At 53.2% G+C, this 23,851-nt stretch overlaps 2 protein-coding genes across 10 annotated transcripts; one reads left to right on the top strand and one right to left on the bottom strand.

The window, feature by feature from the left end:
• Window positions 1-1,644: 1,644 nt before the first annotated feature.
• RBPJL (recombination signal binding protein for immunoglobulin kappa J region like) lies at window positions 1,645-11,329 on the bottom strand. Its single transcript, XM_012467283.2, has 12 exons — window positions 11,308-11,329; window positions 10,024-10,132; window positions 8,571-8,696; window positions 7,404-7,474; window positions 7,091-7,206; window positions 6,654-6,828; window positions 5,195-5,332; window positions 4,652-4,761; window positions 4,231-4,383; window positions 2,253-2,408; window positions 2,026-2,129; window positions 1,645-1,918 (listed from the first exon to the last, which is right to left on the bottom strand). The coding sequence occupies exons 1-12, from the start codon at window positions 11,327-11,329 to the stop codon at window positions 1,645-1,647; spliced, it is 1,554 nt and encodes a 517-aa protein (XP_012322706.1).
• On the top strand, window positions 6,674-22,888 carry MATN4 (matrilin 4). 9 transcript variants are annotated; one of them, XM_012467274.3, is made up of 15 exons: window positions 6,674-7,528; window positions 8,114-8,300; window positions 9,328-9,407; window positions 9,596-9,835; window positions 9,942-10,100; window positions 12,605-12,708; window positions 13,422-13,991; window positions 14,707-14,829; window positions 15,810-15,932; window positions 16,029-16,151; window positions 16,244-16,366; window positions 18,362-18,775; window positions 18,875-19,027; window positions 22,600-22,707; window positions 22,790-22,888. In XM_012467274.3, exons 6-15 carry the CDS (start codon window positions 12,639-12,641, stop codon window positions 22,846-22,848), a joined length of 1,866 nt encoding a protein of 621 aa, XP_012322697.1. In that variant the 5' UTR covers window positions 6,674-7,528; window positions 8,114-8,300; window positions 9,328-9,407; window positions 9,596-9,835; window positions 9,942-10,100; window positions 12,605-12,638; the 3' UTR covers window positions 22,849-22,888. The 9 variants fall into 9 exon arrangements, with proteins under 9 accessions (XP_012322697.1, XP_064238540.1, XP_064238538.1 ...); XM_064382470.1 differs by having other exon boundaries at window positions 6,674-8,300; window positions 9,368-9,407; XM_064382468.1 differs by having other exon boundaries at window positions 6,674-8,300; window positions 9,596-9,832.
• The last annotated feature ends 963 nt before the right edge of the window (window positions 22,889-23,851 follow it).

Below are 23,851 nucleotides of genomic sequence, written 5' to 3'. Positions count from 1 at the left end.
TCACGTGGATTGCAGCCTGATGATGATGGCAGATGACAGAACTTAGTCAAGACTTTGGGAAGTCTAAAGAGTATACCCTATTTCCTTTCCTCTGGGTATTGTTAGTTTCTTCTTTCTCATGGGACTTTCCATACTCTGAGGGAGGAGTTTTACAGGAAATGAGCTCTTCCTTAGGAGGTCAAGCTCTTCTCCAGAGGGTTAGAACCTGGAACCCACCTTTCAGACCAGTTTTCCCATCAGGCACCACCAGAGGCTGGTACAGGTGGCTGGCACCCGTGATACCTATCTGTGTCCTTGATTCCAATAGCCCAAGCCAGTGTTCTAACTTTTTTTTTTTTTCTTCTTCCCTATAAAGCACAGACTAGGTAGACGGTGGGTAGGTTAGTGAGGAACAGATTGTGATTCTGTCCATCAGCCCCATGCTGAAAGGCCCCTCTCTCAGCTACATTATAGCCTAGTCAATCCCAGGAGTTCTGTCCAGGGCCATCCTGGGAAAACTTGGTTTTGAAAGGGTCCTGTGGTCGCCTCTGGGCCTGGGCTGCACCCTTGCTTGGGATGGAGAGATAGTAGGGTAACATCCCCAGGGCGAGGACAAGAACTCAGGATGCCAGCTGCCTCTGAACCCTGTTCCTCCTCCAGAAAAGGTCAAAAAGATAGGCTCTCTGCTCCATCAGACTTGTGGTTCTTTGTTTTCTGTGCAGGTCCCCTTTTTGGTGTGTGGGTGTGAGGATGGCGGGAGGCACACTTGGGGAGGTGGCTCATACAGACCGAACTCTGCCTTGGATAGGGGTTGATTTTAACCCCCGATCCTCAGGACTGCACCCAGCTGGGTCTGTGAAAGAAGTGACTGGGGGGACAGTTAAGGCAGCAAAACCTCCTAACTGTCCCAGGCACCTGCCCAGCCACCAAAGCTGTAGGCCAGGGAGCAAACACAGGCAAGAGTGCTACGCCTGGCCACAGTCAGAGAGAGTCTAGGGAGGAGCAGGTCTTTGTGCTCCAGGGCAGGGCACAGTGCTCTAGGTGGGAACTGGTATCCCAGGTGAGACCAAATGTCCCAGGTGAGACCCAGTGCTCAGAGAGACCCGGTGCTCCAGGGGGATCTAATATTCCAGGCAGAACCTGATGCTCCAGGGTCCTGGCGTCCCAAGAGCTTGCACCCCATGCCTGAGTGTGTGAGGCTGTGTGTTTTCTCTTCAAGAGCGGACATAGATGCCTGGAGGGTAAATGTTCCAGACTTGGCTTCTCCCGGCATGTGAAATTGTGTGTGAGAGGCAGGGGGAGCTGGAGAGAGAAAAGGGCAGAGGGACAGGACCACACAAATAGATCTATAGATGAAGTTACTGAGGGGCATGGGAGAGAGAGAGGTTTAGAGACAGAGTGAGAAGAAATGAAGACAGGGAGAGCCAAACACGATGGACACCAAGACCGCGCCACTCAGGTTGTGTCTTCCTGGATGTGTAAGGACGAGGGAGTGACCCGGGTAAGCGCCACCAGGCCCGGTTTCTAGGGTGAGCCTTCAGCTGCCCTTCTGCAGCAAAGGGGCAAGGAAGCAGGGCCTAGGACCCAGAAGCACGTCCCCGCGCCTGGCGTGGGCGCAGCCCTCCGCGGTGAGCAGCCGGGGCGCCCGGGCGCGCCCGGGCGCGCCTAAGTCTGAATGAAGAGGTGGAAGTTGGTGCGCGTGAACTCCTGGTGGATGCTCTCCAGGAGAGCGTCGGCGCCGGTGGCGGGCTCGGGGGCGCCGGGGGGACCCGGCCGCGCGCTGTATTCCGGGGTGTAGGTGAAGGAGAAGGCACTAGGGTAGAAGAGCCCGTCGGCGCGCACCAGGCTCACGGGCACTGTGATGGGAGCGCGCAGCCAGCGCCAATCGCTACCGAAGGCCGCCACGTCCGGCACCACGCACACCAGGGACCGCGGGCTCCTACGGGTGGGGCACCAGGGTGAGGGCTGCGGCGACTCGGCTGACGCGTGCGCCGCCCCCGGCCAACGATACCCGGGGTCCAAGGTTGCTGCCTCCCCACTCCGTACCTGTACATGGTTTCTGCTTCCACGTCCCCAAACCACACCTTGAGCCCCGCGTGGAAGTTCTCTCCGTGGAGCTCCAGCGTGGCCACGTCGCCCCCGCCGCTCAGCTGGGGGAGGGTGGGACCAGGTGAGGTGAAAGGACCGAGCAGGGCGGGAACCTGCTGCCCTCCTCCCACTGGCACCCAGTGCAGGCAGGTACCCCCCGCCCAACGCCCCCAGAGCAGCTTCACCTCGAGGGTGCTGATGAGGGGCACCGGAGTGACCGGCTCCCGCGTACACGCCAGGCTGGTGCTGAAGGAGAATTCCACCGCCTCGGTGCCGATGATGGTCCAGCAAGAGCTGTCGTTCAGCAGAGCCCTGTTCGCCTCCTTGGGGCAGGGAGAGGCCTGGGAGGAGACCCGAGGGGACCAGGCCGAAGCTTCTCATGGTGGCCACCAGCGTGGGGAGCCAGCATGGCGCATGGGCTTCTGCATTAGACTAACTGGATACCAATCCCAGGCTCTGGCGTTTTCTTATCCCTTCAGCTTGGACAGTGCCCTTAAGTTCTCTCAGAGTTAAGTAAGCTCATTGGGCTAGCTGATTTCTTTCCCCTTCCTCCCTCCCTCTCTCCCTCCCTCCCTTCCTTCTTTCCTTTCTTTTTCTTTCTCTGTCTCTCTCTCTCCCCCAGCCTTCCTCCCTACCTCCCTTCTTTTCTGCCTCTTTTTCTTTCTTTCTCTCTTTCTTTCCTTCTTTCTTTCTCTCTCCCAGCCCTCCTCCCTTCCTCGCTCCCTCTCTCCTTCCTTCCTTTCTTCCTTCTCTATTTCTTTTTTCTCTTTTCCTCCTTCCTCCCTCCCTTCTTCCCTCCCTCCCTTCCCTCTTTCCTTCCTTCCTTCCCTCCTTCCTTCCTTCCCCTTCCTTCCTTCCTCCTCCTTCCTTCCTTCCTCCTTTTCCCCCTCTTTCCATCCCTCTCTCCTTCCCTCCTTCCCCCCTTCCTTCCTCTCCCTCTCTCTCTTTCTTTCTCTCTGTCACCCAGGCTGGAGTACAGTGGCACAATCTCGGCTTGCTGCACTCTCCACCTTCTGGGTTGAAGTGATTCTCCTGCCTCAGCCTCCTGAGTAGCTGGGATTACAGGTGTGCGCCGTGACACCCAGCTAATTTTTGTATTTTTAGTAGAGATGGGGTCTTGTCATGTTGACCAGGCTGGTCTCAAACTGCTGACCTCAAGTGATCCTCCCACCTCAGCCTCCTAAAGTGTTGGGATTACAGGCATGAGTCATTGAGCCCAGCTTGGGCTAGCTGATTTCTAAGGATCTTTTTTCTTGGGGTCCTAGAATTCTGTGTGGCTTTTTTTTTTTTAACATTGTGCAATTCTATGCTCTAATAATCTACAATTTTAATATTCTTTGGGAAGGAATATTGTTCCTTTGGGAAGGAATATTCTTTGGGAAGGAATAATACTAGATATTTTCCACATATTATTCTATCTCAACATTCTATGATAATATTCTTTTGGGAGTAATACCGCTTAATGATAATTATTATTTTCCACATTCTATAATTTCCTACATTCTGTGTCTTTATGCTTTGAATAGTCTTTGCTCAATAATTCTCTGCTATTACCTATTATGATTTTTATTTACATTCTACAATTTTATATCCATATATATTTATATATATGTATATATATATATTTTTTTTTTTTTTTGAGATGGAGTCTCACTCTCATTGCCGTGGATGAAGTGCAATGGAGTGATCTCGGCTCACTGCAACCTCCACCTCCCAGGTTCAAGCCATTCTCCTGCCTCAGCCTCCTAAGTAGCTGAGATTACAGGCACCTGCAACCACGCCCAGCTAATTTTGGTATTTTTAGTAGAGACAGGGTTTCACCATATTGGCCTGTCTAATCTTGAACTCCTGACCTCAGGTGATCCGCCCACCTCAGCCTTCCAAAGTGCTGAGATTACAGGCATAAGCCAACCGCGCCTGGCTAGAGTCCCAATATTATATGACTCTAAACTTCTTTAGGAAGGAATATTGCTTCATACTATGACTTACTACTATTTTTCTACATCCTATGATTCTGTCCTGGGAGTCTATGATTTCAATGTTCCATGGGCGGCAGTATTGCTCAGGAAGCAGCAATCATGACCACATGATGACCTTACATTCTGTGGTTCTCTGTATTCTCACTTTCCAGGACACTTGGTGCTGGTATTCTCTGCTTCTTACCTGAAATTGCACCACCTTCTCTGTGGCAAGGCATAAGTAGGTACCTCCCCCTCCTGGGGGACTGCCTGGAAACTGGAATGCACACTTGTGCAGCTGAGAGATGGGTTCATCCACGTCTAGGAGCGCACACTGCTTGGCTACTTTACGGATGATCTGCAGTGGAAGGGTAGTAGGAAGAGTGATGGCAAGGTGCCCGGGTGTCCAGAGGCTGCCCTCCCAGCCAGCTGTCTGCTACACCAATAGCCACACGGGCACTAGTGGATTCTCCCTGCCCTTTGACTTCTGTCCGGTCCCACAAAAGACTGAGTGAGAATAGGTGTATTCCTGCTTTGGGGCCTCAGTCTCCAGCCCAGCCCACATGTGCCACATTCTCTGCATGGATCTCAGGGGACCCGTCCAGGCATGCCCTCCCTTCCTGTACCATGGGGGGTAATGTGATCCCGGTGACTGTGCAGACGAGCTGCACCAGGGAGCCGTAGCGAACGTAGCCCTCTCGCGGTGGGAAGTCTCCTTGGGAAGAGTGCCCATCAGCTGGGGAGCAAACAAAGGAAGGGGCAAGGTTTTCAGGGGCCCTGAAGCTTCTGCTTTAAACTCTGTCTTCTTGCCTCTGGCTCTTCCTCACATCACACATGGGCCTTGTGGGAAGGGGTGGTACTCAGGGGAGCAGCTAAGACTGAAGGGTCTAATGCTGGAGGGGTCATTTGAGGCCATCCTCACAAATGTCCACCCTGGGGACAGAGGTGGGGGTAGGCAGCTTAGTTGATATGAGGGGAAAGGGCATGGATAATGGAGTCAGAATAGCTTGTATCAGTCACCAGCTCATGGGGACTGTGGACAAGTCTTTTTGTGTTTCTGAGCCTTAATCACATGAAGCAGAGTTGACCTTCCTTAAGGAGTCACGGTGAAGGTTAAATAAGCTAGTGCATGGGAAGTGCCCAGGCCCAGGGGCTGCAGATGTCATTACCCAGGTGGAGTGTGAAGGCAGCCCACTGTCGTGCGCTGGCCACAAAGGCCCCGTCCTGCACAGAGAGGTAGCGTGTAGAGACCGTCTGGGAGCGCAGGCGGTTGAAGAGGGAGATCTTTGAGCCGGAAGATATGCACACTGTGAGGGTGAGGGTCAGGGTCAGGGTTAGGGTTAGGGTCAGGATTAGGGTAAGGGTTAGGGTCAGAGTTAGGGGGTGCAGCCAGTACATTGCCCTGGCCTGACTTGGTCCCTTGGACTTTCCAGATAATTTCCAATCCTCTGTCTCCTGTGCCAGCCTGGCTAATATGCCCATGGCCTAGACACACTGGGCATTCACAGTTCACAGTTCATGCCTGGAGGGGTCCCCTGAGATCCATGCAGAGAATGTAGCACACATGGGCCGGGCTGGAGAGTGAGGCCCCAAAGCATGAAGACTGTAGCGCCGGCGACAGTCCTGCTTCAGAACATTTGTCTGCTCCTTTTGCTGCCTGGATATCTTTCAGTTCAAGAAATAAAATTAAAACACCCTTTTTTTTTTTTTTTTTTTTTTTTTTTTGAGACAGAGTTTCGCTCTTGTTACCCAGGCTGAAGTGCAATGGCGCAATCTCGGCTCACCGCAACCTCCGCCTCCTGGGTTCAGGCAATTCTCCTGCCTCAGCCTCCTGAGTAGCTGGGATTACAGGCACGCGCCACCATGCCCAGCTAATTTTTTGCATTTTTAGTAGAGACGGGGTAAAACACCCTTTTTTTTTGAGACAGCACCTCACCCTCTCGCTCAGGCTGGACTGCAGTGGTGCTATCGCAGCTCACTGTAGCCTCGACCTCCTGGGCTCAAGCGATCCTCTGATCTCAGCTCCCCACGTAGCTGGGACTGCAGGCGCAGGTCATCATGCCCAGCTCTTTTCCTTCCTTCTTCCTTCCTTCTTTCCTTCTTTCTTCCTTCCTTCTTTCCTTCCTGCCTTCCTTCCTTCCTTCCGTCCCTCCCTCCTTCCTTTTTTTTTTCTTATAAAAAATGAGGTTTCGCCATGTTGCCCAGGCTGGTCTTGAACTCCTAGGCTCAAGTGATCCCCCAAGCTCGGCCTCCTAAAGTGTTAGGGTTACAAGTATGAGCCACCGTGCCCCACCTATGTCACTTTTAGTCTGTCCCTTGTTCAATCCCTGTCTGCCTAGCTCAGCTCCTGCCTAGTTCAACTTTTGTCTGCTTTGGGACCCCAACTCCCACCCTGGAGTTTGGTGTCCGTCCCTTTCCTCTCTGCTTTTCATCCTCCCGCTCTTCTCATCCCCAGGCCTGGGCTGCACACATCCAGACCCCTTCCTGTCTCAGCCCCGACTCCACCTTTTCCACTCTGACCCCACCCCTATAGCCCAGCCTACCCCCACCTCCGCGCCCCAATTTAGCCTCTCTGGGCTTGGTTGCACCTCCCCGCCCAGGCCCGCGGTCAGGCCCCGCCCTGCTCACGGTCGGTGTTTTTCAGCGACTGCTTCTTCTGCGAGGGCTTGGAGATGACCTTGATGAGGCGGCTGTGGAAGGTGCCCAGCTCCAGGCCCCCGCGCAGCACCAGCCGCAGCACCAGCCGAAAGTGCTTCCTTTTGTCTGCATCTGAGACGTACAAGGTCTTGGCGCAGCCGAATTCCTAAGGGGCTCGCGGGGACAGGGCCGTCTCATCCCAGCCCTCCGCCGTCGGATGAACCAACCTCTCCCAGATCTCGGACGTCCGCCCCGTCGGAGGTGACCAGAAGCTCCACCACCCACGCTCTCAGGCTCGGCCTTAACGCGGGACCCCGGCCTCCCGGTCTCCCCACCGACTTCTTGGCTTTGGGAGGGGAGTAAAGGAGCCCTCCTTTCCCAGGAGAGGCAGAGATGGGAGCAGGAATCCCCTTCCCGTGCGCTCTCACTCTGGAGTCCGGCTGCTGCTCGAAATTCAGCTTCTGCGTCTCCACGGCGCTGCCGGACGCGCTGTCCAGTCCCATGTAACCACAGACCGTCGGCCCGGTCTCCCCCGCCTGGTGAGCTGGAAAGGGACGCGAACTGGCTCTGGAAGGACTCGGGAAGGACGCAGGTGCCAGGCAAACTTAGCGCTCGCCACCAGAGGGCGCGGGGAGACTGCGCCTGCGAAAGAACCTCTCCCGGGCCCAACCTCGGGGTCCTCCCTACCGAGCCGGCGGCCGGCAGCCCTTGAGTCCGCTCTGCCCTTGAGTCCGCTCTCACCTTGGTCCTGCCCTGGCTTCACTCTCCAGCCGGGCCCCGAGAGGTAGACACAGGGCGGGGGGCAGAAGAACCTGCGGAGATAAGTGAGCGTTGGATTCGTGCATCGGTGTTCACTCGGCTCTCCTGTAAGCACGGCAGATCAGCGTAAACCCAGCAGAACCTTCGTTTCCTCCTCCTGCTCTCCCCCACGCTTTTTCATGACTGTAAACCCCATTCACATCCAAACCTTATTGTTTTGTTTTGTTTTGTTTTGTTTTTTCTCGGAGTTTTGCTCTTGTTGCCCAGGCTGGAGTGCAATGGTGCGATCTCGGCTCACTGCAACCTCCGCCTCCCGGGTTCAAGCGATTCTCCTGCCTCAGCCTTCCGAGTAGCTGGGTTTACAGGCACCCACCACCACGCCTGGCTAATTTTGTATTTGTGGTAGAGAGGGAGTTTCGCCATGCTGACCAGGCTGGTCTCGAACTCCTGACCTCAGGTGATCTGCCGCCTCTGCTTCCCAAAGTGCTGGGATTACAGGCGTGATTCACAGCGCCCAGCCCTTCTGTTTCTTCTAATTGCAGCACGCTTTCCTCAGATTTTCTCCAGTCTGGCTCCATTTTAACATTCACGTTTCAGTTCTGATGTTACCTCCCAAAAGGTCTCTCAACCTCCTTGGCCCTTCTAGCTAATGTACCCTCTGCCTTCAGTTTCCATCAAATGGCCTTGTTCAGTTTTCCTTCTAGTGCACATCATAATCTGCAAGTATCTTGTTTACTGATTTGTGGGGAGTTTACTCCAGTCTCTTCCACATTTGAGTGAGAGTGTGGACTACAGAGCAGGGGCTGTCTGTCTTGTTCAGCTGCATGCCCAGTGCCCAGCAGTGCCCGTAGAGCCTGGTGCATACGTGAAAAACATTCAGTAAGTAGTTGTTGAATGAACGAATAAGTGAATAAATGGGACAATGAGTGAATGAATGGAGACAGGAGATTCACAGGGAACCTCCCGGTGTGGGACCATAGACCAAAGTGGGGGCTGATGGTGGCTGAGGGACAAAGCCCCTGGTTGGCCAGTAGCTGAGATCTCAGTCCTGAGGCCTCCTCTGGGTCCAAAAGAGGCCCAGTGGGTGGATGCAGTGGTGCATAGGGTGGACAGCTGCGGAGACCTGGGAGGGGCTACCGAGGCACCTACCGCTTCTCATTTCCGTAGGATTTCTGGGCCACCTTGGCGTGCAGGATCCGCACAGTCTGTTCGCACTGTTGCTGCAGGCACCTGCGCACGCCTCCACGCAGAACTGTGGCCTGCTCTGGGGATGACCTGCAGGGTTGGTGGGGGGCAGGCAGGTCGACCGGCCGCAGGAGGGACAGCCAAGGGTCAGGGTGGCACAGGGTCCAAGCACTCAGGTTGAGCAAAATGAAGCGGGCAGGGGGTTAGAGTGAGTAGGGAAGGGTGGGGCTGCTCTACATTCTGCCCCCATGGGGTCGGGAAGAGGAAGCGTTAGGCAAGGAGGAGACTAAGCTGCAAATTGTAGGCTAAATATTTAGGCTGCGAGGCGCTCAATGAGGCCTGCACAGAGCCCACGGGACCACCCAGGTTCCACTCTGCAGGTCTGGCATCTTGCCCATTGGAGCCCAGGGCCATAGGGACACGTGGCTGTGACACAAAGGCCGCACTTACACTGGCCTCGGGAAGGAGAAGAGTATTTTAGGGTTGATGGCATTGGTAGAGATGAAGCTTCCCCACCCTAGGGAAGCAGGGTGTGGGGGTGGGGGGGGGGAGGGGGGGAAGGGGGAGCCTTTGCTGGGCTCCTGGCTTGGGAGTGCTCTGTAGCCTCCTGCCTGCAAACAGGAAAGGGCCCAAAACCTCGTCCCCAGGATGGGGGGTGGCGTGGGGGAATCTGAGCCTTTCTGGGGCCAAAGCCATATTCCTCCCTTTCTCTCATGTGAAGGGACCTGTTGCTGTGTGGGCTTTCCTTCCCTTGATTACAGGAGTCAAGGCAGAGAACATGGGTCCTGCGGAGCGAGCCAGGTTAGAGCCTAGAGGCCTGGTGGCTTCCCAACCTGGGGGTCTGGATCGGTGTGGGTGGCTGTGCCATAGCAATTGCAGGCAGCGAGTAGAGGAGTGGCGGTGGAGAGATGTGGGGGCTAGCAGGTTGAGGCCCAAGGAGAGCCATGGACACTGAGGCTGTCCTTCTGAGCCCTTTATCCTCTTGGCAGGACCCAGTCTCTCCTCACTCCTGGAGGGGACAGTGTAGGACCGCACCCTCCAAAGCCAGGCCAGGCAGTCAGCAGCCACAGCCAGGACCGCTCCACCCCTTGGGGCTCTCCTCAAGGAAGTGCCTCCTAAGCTTCCAACGCATTCCGGCTGCGGAGTGTGGCTGCCCCAGTCTCCTGTCTCCCTCTGTAGCCGAATTCCAGCCTGGCCCGAAGCTAGCCCCTTCTGCAGCTCCAAGGGTGGTAGGCGCAGGGGGTGCTGGGTTTGCCCCCCCCAAGGAGGAAGGGGGGAATCCCTCCCTGCCAGTGGGAGGGGTTGCAGCCTGCGCTTCCCCTCCCCACCCGCCAGCCCTGGGTTAAATGCGGCCGCCGCCTCTGCGTGCTCCAGCTGCCTGGCAGTCCCCACCTAGGGCACGCTGCCACGCCGTTACCTGGTCCAAGTGCCTGGGAGGCTCCGCCTGTCGGCTTCGCTCTGCAGCAGCATCTCTGATCTGTCCCTCAGGCTCAGGTGAGTCAAAGGGTTGGGAGGCACTGCACGGTCTGCAGGGGTAGGTGTCAAGCCAGATCAGGCGACTGTATTTTAGCAGAGGCATGGCCTATGGTGCCCTGTCTGACCCGCAGTACCCTTCCCCACTACTGCAGGATCCTTTTGAAATCAAGCCCCCACCAGCAAGGCCATCAAAATAGGGTCATCCCTTTTCTACTCTCATCCATCCCTCCAGGAACACCCTGAAATATCCCTAAGGGACATTTGAGAAATGATTTACAGGTCTTTCATCCCTTCCTGGTCCTCTCCCTCAGCCCCACCTCAGGGCATCTCTGAATCTTTCTTTTTAACACAAGGACGAACTCTGCAGAGGAATCCTGGGTTCTAGTGTCAACCCATGACATCGCTGTGTGCCCTTCAGCAAGACACCACCCTCTCTGGACCTAGTTTCTTTCTTTGTAGAATGAGGGGTTTGGAAAGGTGATGAACTTTGGGCAGTCGCTATTTTGACTTTCTAGGATTCCTGGGGTAGTGGCAGGGTGCCAGGTGAGATGTTGGCTCAGACCAGGAACAGGATGAGGGGAACCTTAACCAAGATTTGGGGATCCAGAGGTGTTTCTGAGTGGGAAAGGATGGCGGGTGGCAGAGGCCCCTCATGCCTTAACCCTCATGCTGCCCAGGGATGCTGGTCTTGCCGTGGCCCAAGTTAGAGACGGGTTCCCCTCCCTCCCACCTCCACCAGCGCTGCCACATCCAGCTTAGTCACCCTCCCACGACCGGCCCTGCCAAAGGGATTTCTGTTCTTCTACCAGGCCTGGGAGGGGAAAGGGGAGAAGAATCCGGGACAAGAAGGCCGCCTGGAGTGAGAAGCAGGCACAGGCCTCGCTCAGAATAGGCGCATTCATGGAATTGGGGGTGGGGGCGGGGCTGCGGTTGGGTTAGGGGCGGCTGGCCCTCTCTGCCAAGGAACAGCAACAGATAAATGGCTAACACAGCTTCAGCATGGGGCGCCAGGGTGGGGTGGGAACTGGAAGGAAAAGAGGTTTAGTGACTTCTAGGCGCCAGGGGGCCTCAAAAGGGAGAAGGAGAACCAGGAACCCTAGGTTCTAATCCTGTTTTTGCAGCTCGGTGGGCTGCCTTCTTGGGCCTTAGTTTTCCTATCTGTACAGTGAGGGGTCCTTCGTAGTTCTCACGGGGCGTCTCCGGGGCCGCGGGAGGGTGAGCTCACCTGCTGCCCTTGCAGGGTCCATGGCGGCTTCACCGGGCCCCAGCCGCTCACCCGCCGCCCTCTGGGCGAGTCCAGTGCTGCTGTCGCTGGAACCTTGCACACTCCCCGGTTCTTGCGCGTGATATATCCTGTCCAGGTCTTATCTCCAAGGCCCTGGGCCCCGGCCCGCTGTTTGCTCGGGGTGGGCGCACCTGCTGGGCAGATGTGGGCTTCCCACGCCCCCTGCCATCTCGGGCGCCCCCTGGCGGTCGCTCCTGAGAGCAGGCGGGAAACATGCGCCAAACCGCGCGTTCTCGTGCGCGGTGGGTTTTATTCCACTAGCTGCCGCGCAACCACGCTCAGCCCTCCCTGCCGCCTGCGGCTGGGCAGTGCGTATCTCTGTGTGTGTATGTGGAGGGGTATAGGGGAGTTGGCGAGTTGCGAAGTCAGCCACACAGAAGCTTCTTGTGTGCGTAGGGGAGTGGGCCGAGGTGGGGAAGGGCTTCTGTCTGCAGAGATTCACCTGGCAGGAGAGGCACCCAACGCCCAGGCTGGAGACCAGCAAGCGTGGGATTCTCCTGCCGTAGCCACTTTCTGGCCGAATGACTGTAGGCAACAGCGATTAACTTTTCTGAGCCTCAGTTTCCTCATCTATATGATGGGGACAATCACAGCCTTAGTCTTACAATTGCAGAGAGGATTGAATGCCACAAAGCGAGGAGAGCATTTAACACTGTGCCTGACATTTAAAAAAGGCCTTCTTTTTCCTGTTTAAATTTTGTATATTTGTGTCTATGTATCTATTCTTATTTACTATTCTGCAGTTTCACAAAGAATCTCTTGTGGGCCAAGTGCGGTGGCTTATGCTGAGGTGGGAGGATCACCTCAGGTCGGGAGTTTGAGACCAGCCTGGCCAACATGGCAAAACCCGTCTCTACTAAAAATACAAAAATTAACTGGGCATGGTGGCAGGAGCCTGTAGTCTCAGCTACGCCGGAGGCTGAGGCAAGAGAATCGCTTGAACCTGGGAGGCAGAGGTTGCAGTGAGCAGAGATCGTGCCCACTGCATTTCAGACTGGGCGATAGGGCAAGACTCCATTAAAACAAAAAACAAACAAACAAAAAAAGAACCTTGTGTTTCCCAGTAATCCTACTGTGATAAAAAAAATTTAAATTCTGAATCATTTCAAAAATACACAAAAATAGAGAAATTAGCAATAAAATAAACCCACAACTCTCTTCCCCCTCCAAGTCCCTATCACCCAGAATAAGAGCTCTGTAAATACTGTTGCTTTTCTATTTTCCTTCCTCCATCCAGGCTCTGACACCTCCATTCTCTGTTCGCAAGCACCATGAGAGGCCTTTGCTGGCCTGTGTTGCTGCTCCTTCTTCGGCCCTGGGAAACCCAGCTCCAGTCTGCAGGTGAGCTGGGGCCCAGCCCTCATCAGTGGGAGGAGGGGAGCCAAAGCAGGTCCTCCCTCCCCAGCCAGCTCCTCCTGCTGGGGAGAGGGAAGCAAGGGCTTTGGAACATAAGGGACTGGGTTTAAGTTCCCCGCGTCACCTCTCTGGGCCTCAGTTTCTTCATCTGTAGAATGTAGCTTAGTTTGGGGCACACGCAGACCTGCCCATGGGATGTTTAATTTGGAAAAATTATTCGAAAACATGGAAAACCCAGGAAATTTTACATAAAAATCCCTGTTTGGTACTTCTCTTGAAAAAGCCAGGGACCTGCTAACATCCAATTCGCAGGTGCATGGCAGCATTTGGATGGAGCTGCCTGCCCAATTTAGGAGTGATTCTGGCTGTTTGGGTCTCCGCCGCCCTAACCCAACCAATTCATCCATGTTGCCTGCCTGGTCCCTGCAGCCTTTGAGTTTGTGACGCTTCCTTGCCCCCCTCATCAATGGGTAATACCTTCTCGGCATAGCCCTCAGGGCTGTGAGATGAGGGAATTTGTGCAATCATCTAGGCCAGGTACCAGGCACATGCCGGGTGAGTGCATCTATCTAACCTGCCTTTTCTGTGCTGGGCTCTGTTATGCCGGAATTGCGGCATTTCCCCTGAGTTTCCCTGGGGGATCTCCTCGGAGATGAGGTTTTGCTGACCTAGGAGAGTCTTCCTTGATCTCCCCGCAGGTCCCAGGTGTCACACTGGGCCCCTGGATCTGGTGTTCGTGATTGACAGCTCCCGCAGCGTGCGCCCTTTCGAGTTCGAGACCATGCGGCAGTTCCTCGTGGGCCTTGTCCGCGGCCTGAACGTGGGTCCCAACGCCACACGCGTTGGTGTGATCCAGTACTCGAGTCAAGTGCAGAGCGTCTTCCCTCTCCGCGCCTTCTCGCGCCGCGAGGACATGGAGCGCGCCATCCGCGACCTGGTGCCGCTGGCGCAAGGCACCATGACGGGACTGGCAATCCAGTACGCCATGAACGTGGCCTTCAGCGTGGCCGAGGGCGCGCGCCCGCTGGAGGAGCGTGTGCCGCGCGTCGCTGTCATCGTGACGGACGGGCGGCCTCAGGATCGCGTGGCCGAGGTGGCGGCGCAGGCGCGCGCCCGTGGCATTGAAATTTACGCGGTGGGGGTGCAGCGCGCGGACGTGGGCTCCTTGCGCGCCATGGCATCGCCCCCGCTGGACGAGCACGTCTTCCTTGTAGAGTCCTTCGACCTTATCCAGGACTTCGGCCTACAGTTCCAGGGCCGGCTGTGTGGTGAGTTAGGAGAGTGCTGGAGGGAGGCTCCAACTCTCAATCCAAATGCTTGAATTCCTTTCCCACCACAGTAAATCCCATCCCTCGGTGTGGCCCCGCGCTTTCCAGGTAGAGTTGCTCGGACCTACCGCAGACTGTTGCAGATTTCAGCTCTGACCACTTCTGCTCAGGCTCCATCAACAAGGAGCAACCTATAATTTCTTGCCCCGCCCTCCACAGCTTACCACAGGCTTAATGCCAAACTCCAACATCAACCCCCTGTACACAAGGAACCAGTGATTCTCAAAGCTGGCGGCGATCGGCTGCTCCAAAGGGTCGCGGCCTTCCCTCATGGGGATGGCTCCTCCCATTATCATCTTAGCTCCTCCCACAAATGCTGCAAGATCTGTTTTAGCCACGTTTTGAGTTTATTCCGCCCACCTTGATTTAGCACCTCTCCACCTCCCTACCCACTCCTGCCCCTGTGGAGTCCTGTTCTATCCCACTGACATGTCTAACTGGGTGCCCCCTCTTCTGAGCCTGCTCGCAGGGGCTCCTCAAGCCTTATTCTTTCCCTAAGCCCTCCTACCTGGTACACCCCTCTCAGATGAGTTATTTCCTTCTGAAAGCCATTTGAGGGTGATGCCTGCCTCTGATCCCATCCCCACCCAGCTCTCTCTCGTTGGAGGCTTCTGCCTACCTGTTCTCTACTGAGTCTAGTCCTGTGTGTCCTCAGGGAAGGACTGGTGTGCTGAGGGGAGACATGGCTGCCAGCACCAGTGTGTCAACGGCCCGGGCACGTTCCACTGTGCCTGCTACCAGGGCTACAAGCTAGCGGCAGATAACAAGAGCTGTTTGGGTGAGAGCTACCCCTGCCCTACAATCTCACTGCTCCTGAACCTTCTTTGGCTCCCCATTGCCCCAACATCAGACCAATGAGTCTGGAAGGGCCTTTGGCAGTAAAAGCACACCTCCATCACTTTACAGGCCTAAGAAAGAAAGGTACTGCCCGGGGTCACAGTTCAGCATGCTTCCTGCTCCTCTTTCTCCCAGTTTTCAGGCTAGTCTCCTATCTGGCTCCAAACCACCTCCCAAACTTGTTTCTGTCTTTTTGTTTTGTTTTGTTTTGTTTGAGACAGAGTCTTGCTCTGTTGCCCAGGTTGGAGTGCAATGCTGCGATCTCAGCTCACTGCAACCTCCGCCTCCTGGGTTCAAGCTATTCTTGAGCCTCAGCCTCCCTAGTAGCTGCGATTACAGACACCCACCACCATGCCTAGCTAAGTTTTGTATTTTTAGTAGAGATGGGGTTTCGCCATGTTGGCCAGGCTGGTCTCGAACTCCTGACCTCAAGTGATCTGCCCATCTTGGCTTCCCAAAGTGCTGAGATTATAGGCGTGAGCCATGCTGCCCAGCCAATTCTCACTTTTTTATACAGGGTAATTATCCTCTCTTCAGTCCAGCTCTTGGCCATCTTTGCATATCCAGACCATCAAGATGCTCAACAGGGCAATAGTTCCCCATCTTCCCCAGAAGGAAGCTGTAAATAGCAATCACTCTCTTCCATTATATTCCCATTTTGCAAATAGTAAAATGGAGGCTTAGACAGGTAAAGTGGCCAAACCTGTCCTCTGTAAGTCAGAGAGCATCTTGAGGACAGGGGCCCTGACTAATTAGGTCAGGATTGTTGGGGTTGGGGCCCAGGCATAGTTGTTCTTAAAAATTTCATATTCCACCTGATTTTGGTTAGAAAAAACAAGAAAAGAAATTTCTTCAGGCAGTTGTGCTACCAGAGCTGAGAAGGGCAGCCTTGGGCATGGACTGACCTCATCTCTTCCTCAGCCATTGACCTGTGTGCTGAAGGGACCCATGGATGTGAGCACCACTGTGTCAATTCCCCGGGCTCCTATTTCTGTCGCTGCCAAGTTGGCTTTGTACTCCAGCAAGACCAGAGGAGCTGCAGGGGTGAGCAACAACCCCGCCCTCCTGCCACACCCAGGACTGTGGCCTCCGAGGGCTCCAGTCAGAGGTGACATCTTGCTGTTTCTTCCCTCCGGCCAGTCATTGACTACTGCAGCTTCGGGAACCATAGCTGTCAGCATGAGTGTGTTAGCACCCTTGGTGGACCACGGTGCCACTGCAGGGAGGGCCACGACTTGCAGCCCGATGGGAGGAGCTGTCAGGGTGAGGATGGCTTTCCTACATTTGTGGGAGGGATAAGAGGTCTTAGCTGGTGGGATTCATCCTGACTCATCCTGCCCTGTCTCTCCTTTAAGTCCGGGACCTTTGCAATGGCGTGGACCATGGCTGTGAGTTCCAGTGTGTGAGCGAGGGCCTCTCCTATCGCTGCCTGTGCCCTGAGGGGCGGCAACTCCAAGCAGATGGCAAGAGCTGCAGCAGTGAGTGATGGGTGGGAGGGTGTTCTGTCTGCTTCTGCCCCATTGCCCACATTCTGAGTGTCCTTGACTTTGCCCTTGCTGTGGCCCCTAGGCTGTGGTGTGAATGTGTGTGTGTGTGTGTGTGTGTGTGTGTGTTGTGGGGGTGACATTGGAGGGGATGCCATTCCCTGCCTCCATCTCTTTCCCCACAATCCTCTACTCGGCTGCCAATGTTAATTTAAAAATATATATATTTGATCGCACTCCTCCTTTGCACATAAGCCTTCTGTGGCTCACCAATGCCTACAGAAGAAAGATCAAACGACTTAGCCCTAAGTGTTTCAAATGGTGAGCAAAACCACATTAATAGATAATGAAATCAAATTACTGGGTTACAACCAACATTAAAAAAAAATAAAGAATGGAAGACAACGTAGAGTTTACCGCCTGTAGAAATAGTTATATTATTCTTGAAACTTTAGTTCTATGTGTATTCTCATTATTATTATTTTTTTGCTGTGGGCTGTGATAAAAATTTTGAAACTGCTGCCTTAGCTTCAGCCAACTCCATCAGCCCATCTCCTGCCACACTTGAACATTTCAGTCTTACTGGCCCGCCCCTCCCTGAATGTGTCTGGAGCTCTGCATGCCTCTGTACGTGCTGCATCCCACCTTCTAGACTGTCCCTTACTGCCTTGGCAAACTCCTACTGATCTTTCAAGACTGTCTTCGTTTATTCAGGCTGCTATACCAAAGTACCATAGACTGGGTAGCTTAAACAACATTTATTTTTCACAGTTCTGGAGACTGGGGAGTCCAAGATCAAGGTGCCAGCAGATACGTGTCTAATGAGGGCCTGCTTTCTGATTCTTAGATGGCACAACTATCAACACCTCCCCATGATGCACGCGCGCGCGCACGCACACACACACACACACACACACACACACACACACACCAATCTTCTTGCTGCATGCTCTTCTCTCTCTCTCTTTTTTTTTTTGAGATGGAGTTTCACTCTTGTTGCCCAGGCTGGAGTGCAATGGCACAATCTGGGCTCACTGCGACCTCCGCCTCCCAGGTTCAAGAGATTTTCTTGCCTCAGCCTCCCAAGTAGCTGGGATTACAGGCATGCACCACCACTCCTAACTAATTTTGTATTTTTAGTAGAGATGGGGTTTCTTCATGTTGGTCAGGCTAGTCTCGAACTCCCGACCTTAGGTGATTCACCTCCCTCAGCCTCCCAAAGTGCTGGGATTACAGGCATGAGCCACCGTGCATGGCCGCATGCTCTTCTCTTCTAGCACTTTCCTTGACTAGAGCATATGCCATGTCTGACTTGCTCTGCTCTGTCCTCGTGGATCAGGATTATGTTTTAATTCTTGTTGAACCCTCTTTGGTCCTAGCAAATTGCCCGGCTCAGAATAGGGAAGGCAGCATTGTAGAGTGATTCAGGAACATGGGCTTTGGAGTCAGACGGACCTGGCTTCATGTCTTGGCTCAGTCAATACTAACTATGAAATCTGGGGCAATCACTTTATCCATCAGAACCTCAGGTTATAGAAAATGGGGACAATACTCAAGCTTATTGGGAAGATTGAGAATATGTATAAGCCCTTCACCCAGTACCTGGCACATGGTAAGCTGTCGGTGAATAATGTTTTTGTTATTATTATTGTTAATACTGGTACAATATTAACAGAAGTGTGCCTGATACATAGTAGATGATCAATAAATGGTAGTTGTGGTCATTATTATGATTGTTGTTTAAAAAGATGCTTTTAGCAGAGTGTCTGGTTTGTTCTAAGCACTGAATAAATGTCAAGGGCAATGATGATGATGATGATGATGGTGGTTGTGATGATGGTGATAATTATTACACTGCCCAGCACAGCAAAGACTCAGGAAATTTTGTCTGTTATATAACAAATGTTTTCGAATGAATGACTAGATGGATAGACAGCTGCTGCCAGTCAAGAATCTGGTCCCTCAATTCAAGCTGTTCTGGCCGTGCAGGGTGCCGGGAAGGCCACGTGGACCTTGTTCTGCTGGTTGACGGCTCCAAGAGCGTGCGTCCACAAAACTTCGAGCTGGTGAAGCGCTTCGTGAACCAGATTGTGGACTTCCTGGATGTGTCCCCCGAGGGCACGCGTGTGGGGCTGGTGCAGTTCTCGAGCCGCGTGCGCACCGAGTTCCCTCTGGGCCGCTACGGCACCGCAGCTGAGGTGAAGCAGGCGGTCCTGGCCGTGGAGTACATGGAGCGCGGCACCATGACAGGGCTGGCGCTGCGGCACATGGTGGAGCACAGCTTCTCCGAGGCACAGGGTGCGCGGCCCCGTGCCCTCAACGTGCCTCGCGTTGGCCTGGTCTTCACCGACGGCCGCTCCCAGGATGACATCTCGGTGTGGGCAGCGCGTGCCAAGGAGGAAGGTGGGCTTGGCATGTGACACAGTAGGCTGGGCTTGGGTCAGACGCGGGGAGGCAGCTTTTCCGAGGCCTGGGGCACCCTCTGAGTCCCCGGCCCTGTAGGCATCGTCATGTACGCCGTGGGCGTGGGCAAGGCGGTGGAGGCGGAGCTGCGCGAGATCGCCTCGGAACCAGCAGAGCTGCACGTGTCCTATGCCCCGGACTTCGGCACCATGACGCACCTGCTGGAGAACCTCAAAGGCAGCATCTGCCCAGGTGAGAGCACCTCTCTCGGGGCTCTTCCTCGCTCTCATTGCCTGCCCTCTGATAGCTCCCCTTTCTAGTCACCCCCTACCCTCTTTGTAGTCATAGCCAGAAGTTGGGTTTACTAGACAGAGTTTTGCTCCTCCAAATGTGGTCCGCAGGCCAGCTGCAGGGCGGTGACCCAGTAACTTCTTAGAACTGAAACATTTCTGGTGCTTTCCAGACTGAACAAATCAGAATTTGCACCTCGACAAGATTCTCAGGTGATTTGTAAGCATATTAAAGTCTAAGAAACCCTAGACTGAGCTACCTATCCCCCAAATCAGTGGAGGTTCAGAATAATTTGGGAAAATTTTTTTTAGGGCACACCAGACAGCATTTGTAAGTGGAGTCACAGCATATATCCCCTGTACTTGTTAGAATTCAACCTTATGAACTTGGCAAAGTGGCAGGACTGAGTATACTTTAAGTACATGCAGGACTGTTTGTTTTTCATTTTGTTTTGTTTTGTTTTGGTGGGGGGAACAATGTAGCTCATAAGTGCAATTCTTCTGCTTCATCATCTGGTGCTCAGCTGAGGAAAAAGACTAACTCTACCTGTGGAGGAGAAGGGGGCTCCTGAATTGTGTGTATGGTGCTCTAGGTGACACAGGGAATGTCTCCAGGGTAACTTTTACCCAAGGGTCTTTAGACACTAACCCAGGCTTAAGATGTGACTCTTCTTCCAGTTTATCAGGCTCCAGCTCCAGAAAACAGATTAAGTAGGGCTGATCTGGATCTGGAGAATTTGTGTTTTTTGTTTGTTTGTTTTTTTGAAGTATAACTTGTAGGGGCAGGCACAGTGGCTCATGCCTGTAATTCCAGCACTCTGAGAGACCAAGGCGGGTGGATCACTTGAGATCAGGAGTTCAAGACCATCCTGGGCAACATGGTGAAACCCTGTCTTCACCAAAAAATACAAAAATTAGCCGGGCATGGTGGTGGGCACTGAGGCAGGAAAATTGCTTGAACCTGGGAGGCAGAGGTTGCAGTGCACTGAGACTGTACCACTGCACTCCAGCCTGGTGACAGAGTGAGACCTTGTCTCAAAAAAAAGTATATGTATATACATATACAAATACACACACACACACACACACACACACATTCTTCACCCCCTGTCCCCTCAGCTAATTTTAATTATTGTGGAGTCCCTGGATTAGCTGCACTTACAGGGCTCTTCCTGTGCTGACTCTTACATGCCCTGCAGTGTGACTTTGGACAAGTCACTTACCCCCACCCCTACCTAACTTTTCTTTTCTGTAACAGAGGAGGCACTGGCTGCCCAAGTTTACCTCTAGCTCTAGAGTTCTGAGAGAAGTCTGGGCTCTGTGGTCAAGGCTCTTTACCAAATGGTGGTATCACTGTCTCCTGTCTCCAACCCTTGGTTTCTCCATCTGTAAAATTAGGGATCTTTGCTGGATTGTTGTCAATAACAAGACTTACAGCAGTTTGTTAACAGTACATACAAGACCAAGATGAAGACACAACTTTTAAATCATTACAGCAGCGTTGTTGAAGGCTAAAGGGCAGGCATTGGGCTTATTATTTCACTACTTGTAATCCTTTTCCTTTGTATTCTTAAGGTACTTTTGTTGTAGCATTTTTTTAAGTCATTCCCTGTTTTTTTTTTTTTTGAGATGGATTCTGGCTCTGTTGCCCAGGCTGCAGTGCAGTGGCATGATCTTGGTTCACTGCAACCTCTGCCTCCTGGATTCAAGCAATTCTCCTGCCTCAGCCTCCCGAGTAGCTGGGATTACAGGTGCCCACCACCACACCCAGCTGATTTTTTGTATTTTTAGTAGAGACGGGATTTCAACATCTTGGCCAGGCTGGTCTTGAACTCTGGACCTCATGATCCACCTGCCTCGGCCTTCCAAAGTGCTGGGATTACAGGCATGAAACACCTTGCCCGGCCCCCCTGTAATCTTAACAATGGCACATGCTTATAGAAATTTAGTGAATCTAAGATACCATTCATTTTCAGATTCACCATTATTTTATGTGCTGCTAAGAAAAAACATGTGCCAATTTTAATTATAAGGTCTTCTGCCCAACCCTCAAGATGTTGAGATGTATAGGAAGATAGAGTTGGATCAGGATTAGTGGTTTCTAAGCATTAGGGTACATCAGAATCACCTGGAGGACCTTTAAAAACACAAATTGCTGGGCTTCAACTCCAGATTTTCTGATTCAGTATGTTTGGGGTGGTGTCTGATAATTTGCATTTCTGTTAAATTTCTACATGATGCTGATGCTGCTGGTTCAAGGACCACACTTTGAGAATCACTGGTCTAGTTGAAATACACTATAAAGCAGTGGTACACAACCTTTTTGGCACCAGGGACTGGTTTTGTGGAAGACAATTTTTCCATGATGGTGGTGAGGAGGATGGTTTCAGGATGATTCAAGCATGTTACATTTATTGTGCACTTTATTTCTATTATCACATTGTAATATACAATGAAATAATTATACAACTCACCATAATGTATAATCAGTGGGAGCCCTCAGCTTGCTTTCCTGCAGTTAGATGGTCTCATCTGAGGGTGATGGGAGACAGTGACAGATCATCAGGCATTAGATTTTCATAATAAGCCTGCAACCTAGATCCCTCCCATGCAGAGTTTACAATAGGGTTTGTGCTCCCATGAGAATCTAACAATGCCACGGGTCTGACAGGAGAGGAGCTCAGGTTGTAATGGGAGCGACGGGGAGCAGCTGGAAATACAGGTGAAGCTCCCTTGCCTGCTGGCTGCTCACCTCCTGCTGTGTGGCTCAGTTTTTAACAGGGCATGGGCTGGTACTGGTCCATGTGATGTGGTAATGGTCCATGGCCTGGGGGTTGGGGACCCCTGCTGTAAAGTATTTACTTGAACCAGGCAGTGTTCTAGATCTGTGCTTTTTCAAAAAGGTAGGCAGTAGCTATTACAGGTACCTATCTAATTAAAATGGATTGAAATAAAATAAATTTTAGATCTTTAGGGGCACCAGTCACATTTCAAGTGTTAAACAGCCACATGTGGCTTGTGGCTACTGCTTCGGATAGGGCTAGGTATAGAATACTTCCATCATTGCATACAACTTTATTTGGAGAGTGCTACTCAAAGTGGGGTCCACGACCAGAAGCATCAGCATCATTTGGGATCTTATTAGAAATGTAGCTTCTGAACTCCTTCTCCATTCTGAATCAGAATCTGTATGTTAACAAGCTCTCCTGATGATTCCAATGAGCATTAAGGTTTGAGAAACACTCTTGTAAGTTGTGCACATGCGCACACACACGCACACATACACAGGTGACTGAATCATCGAAGCCACTAATGCATACATTCTTTCATTATATCCATTTTATAGATGAGGAAACCGAGCTTAGAAAGGTTAGTGAGTTTTTCAGTATTTCACAGCTACTTAGCTTGGGACTCAGCCCAGGTCTCTCTGAATCCAAAGCCCATATACTCAACCATAGGCCCAGTGCAAGGAAATCAGAGGGCCAAGGCTAGCGCAATTTCTCATCCCCCTGACCCTCTGTGCCCGGCTTGCAGAGGAGGGCATCAGCGCCGGGACAGAGCTTCGGAGCCCATGTGAATGCGAAAGCCTCGTGGAGTTCCAGGGCCGCACGCTGGGGGCGCTGGAGAACCTGACGCGGAACCATATCCTTTGGGGCTGGTGGCCCGGGCTGGAGGGAAAGTGAAGGGACCGCGGCGAACCCCAGCGGCTTCCTTAACCGCTCACTGGCCCAGCTGACCGCGCGCCTGGAGGATCTGGAGAACCATCTGGCCAACCAGAAGTGAGGGCCACTCGGGCTGGGGCGCGGCTCCACGGACCGTGCCAGTTGCGCGCCATCGGGGCGCCGGGGCCAGGCAGAACCTGGGCCTGTCGGGATTGGGCTGTCCGGGCGGAGGCGCTGGCGGGCTTCCAGCGCTGCGCTGAGCTGGCCTCGCCCGGACCAGAAGGCGGACTGCGGAGGTCACGGGGATAGCGGGTGGTGGGGGAAGGGGCACGTGCTAGACCGGCACGCCCTCGCCGCGTGCTGCTCTCAGTTCTTTGTTGGATTTGTTTTCTTTTTCTAAAAAAAAAAAAATCTGATTTCCACCGGGTCTGTTTTTGGGTCTTGCTGCACTTCCAAGGGGAGGGGAAGCCAGACGGAGCACGCTCAGCCGGCGCCCAGGCGGCGTCTCCTTGGAGAAAGGCGCATTGTGCGGGGGTCGGGCGCGGGGGCGCCGCTTTCTCCTGCTTGTTTGTTCAGCAGAGAACAGATGGCTCCTTATGCAGGCTGCAGGAAGGGAGGGGGCTCAACAGGAATCACTGGGGTCTGAGCAAGTCTGCGCCACCCCATTCCCCAGCGGATTGAACGCTTCGCTCTCCGGCCAGGCCTATCCCATGGTGCCCCCAAATCTGGCTCAAAAGCTGCTAGGGCTGAGCGCTGGTGAGGGGTGCGGGGTGGGGGTGGCGTTGGTGGGAAACCGAAAGGCAGTAATTGAACCCTAAATGGATGGAGTGGGAGTGGATACATGAACTTTGCCCGATTTTAACTCCCTCCTGCACTAGGTGGGAAGAGGAGGAGGTATCAGCTAGGACCCTTGTCTACCCAGCCTGGGGCCTTCCTTCTGTCACCCTCCCAACCCCTCCGAAAACACTTCTATCAGCAAAGAACACAAACCAGTACCATTTTCCAGGTGCATGCAAGAAACCACGAAGTTTAAAATGCTTCCAGTCCTAGAGTGATTGGGGGAAAGTTACTTTGTGTTTATTTCCTCATCTGCAAAGTAGAGACTGGAATTCTTACCCCCAAGG

The sequence above is a fragment of the Aotus nancymaae genome, unplaced genomic scaffold, assembly GCF_030222135.1.
Source record: "Aotus nancymaae isolate 86718 unplaced genomic scaffold, 86718_ANA_hifiasm-v0.15.2.pri h1tg000029l, whole genome shotgun sequence".
Lineage (NCBI taxonomy): Eukaryota > Metazoa > Chordata > Mammalia > Primates > Aotidae > Aotus > Aotus nancymaae.
The sequence above is the reverse complement of the archived record's forward strand: the minus strand, read 5'-3'. Positions and strand labels throughout refer to the sequence as shown.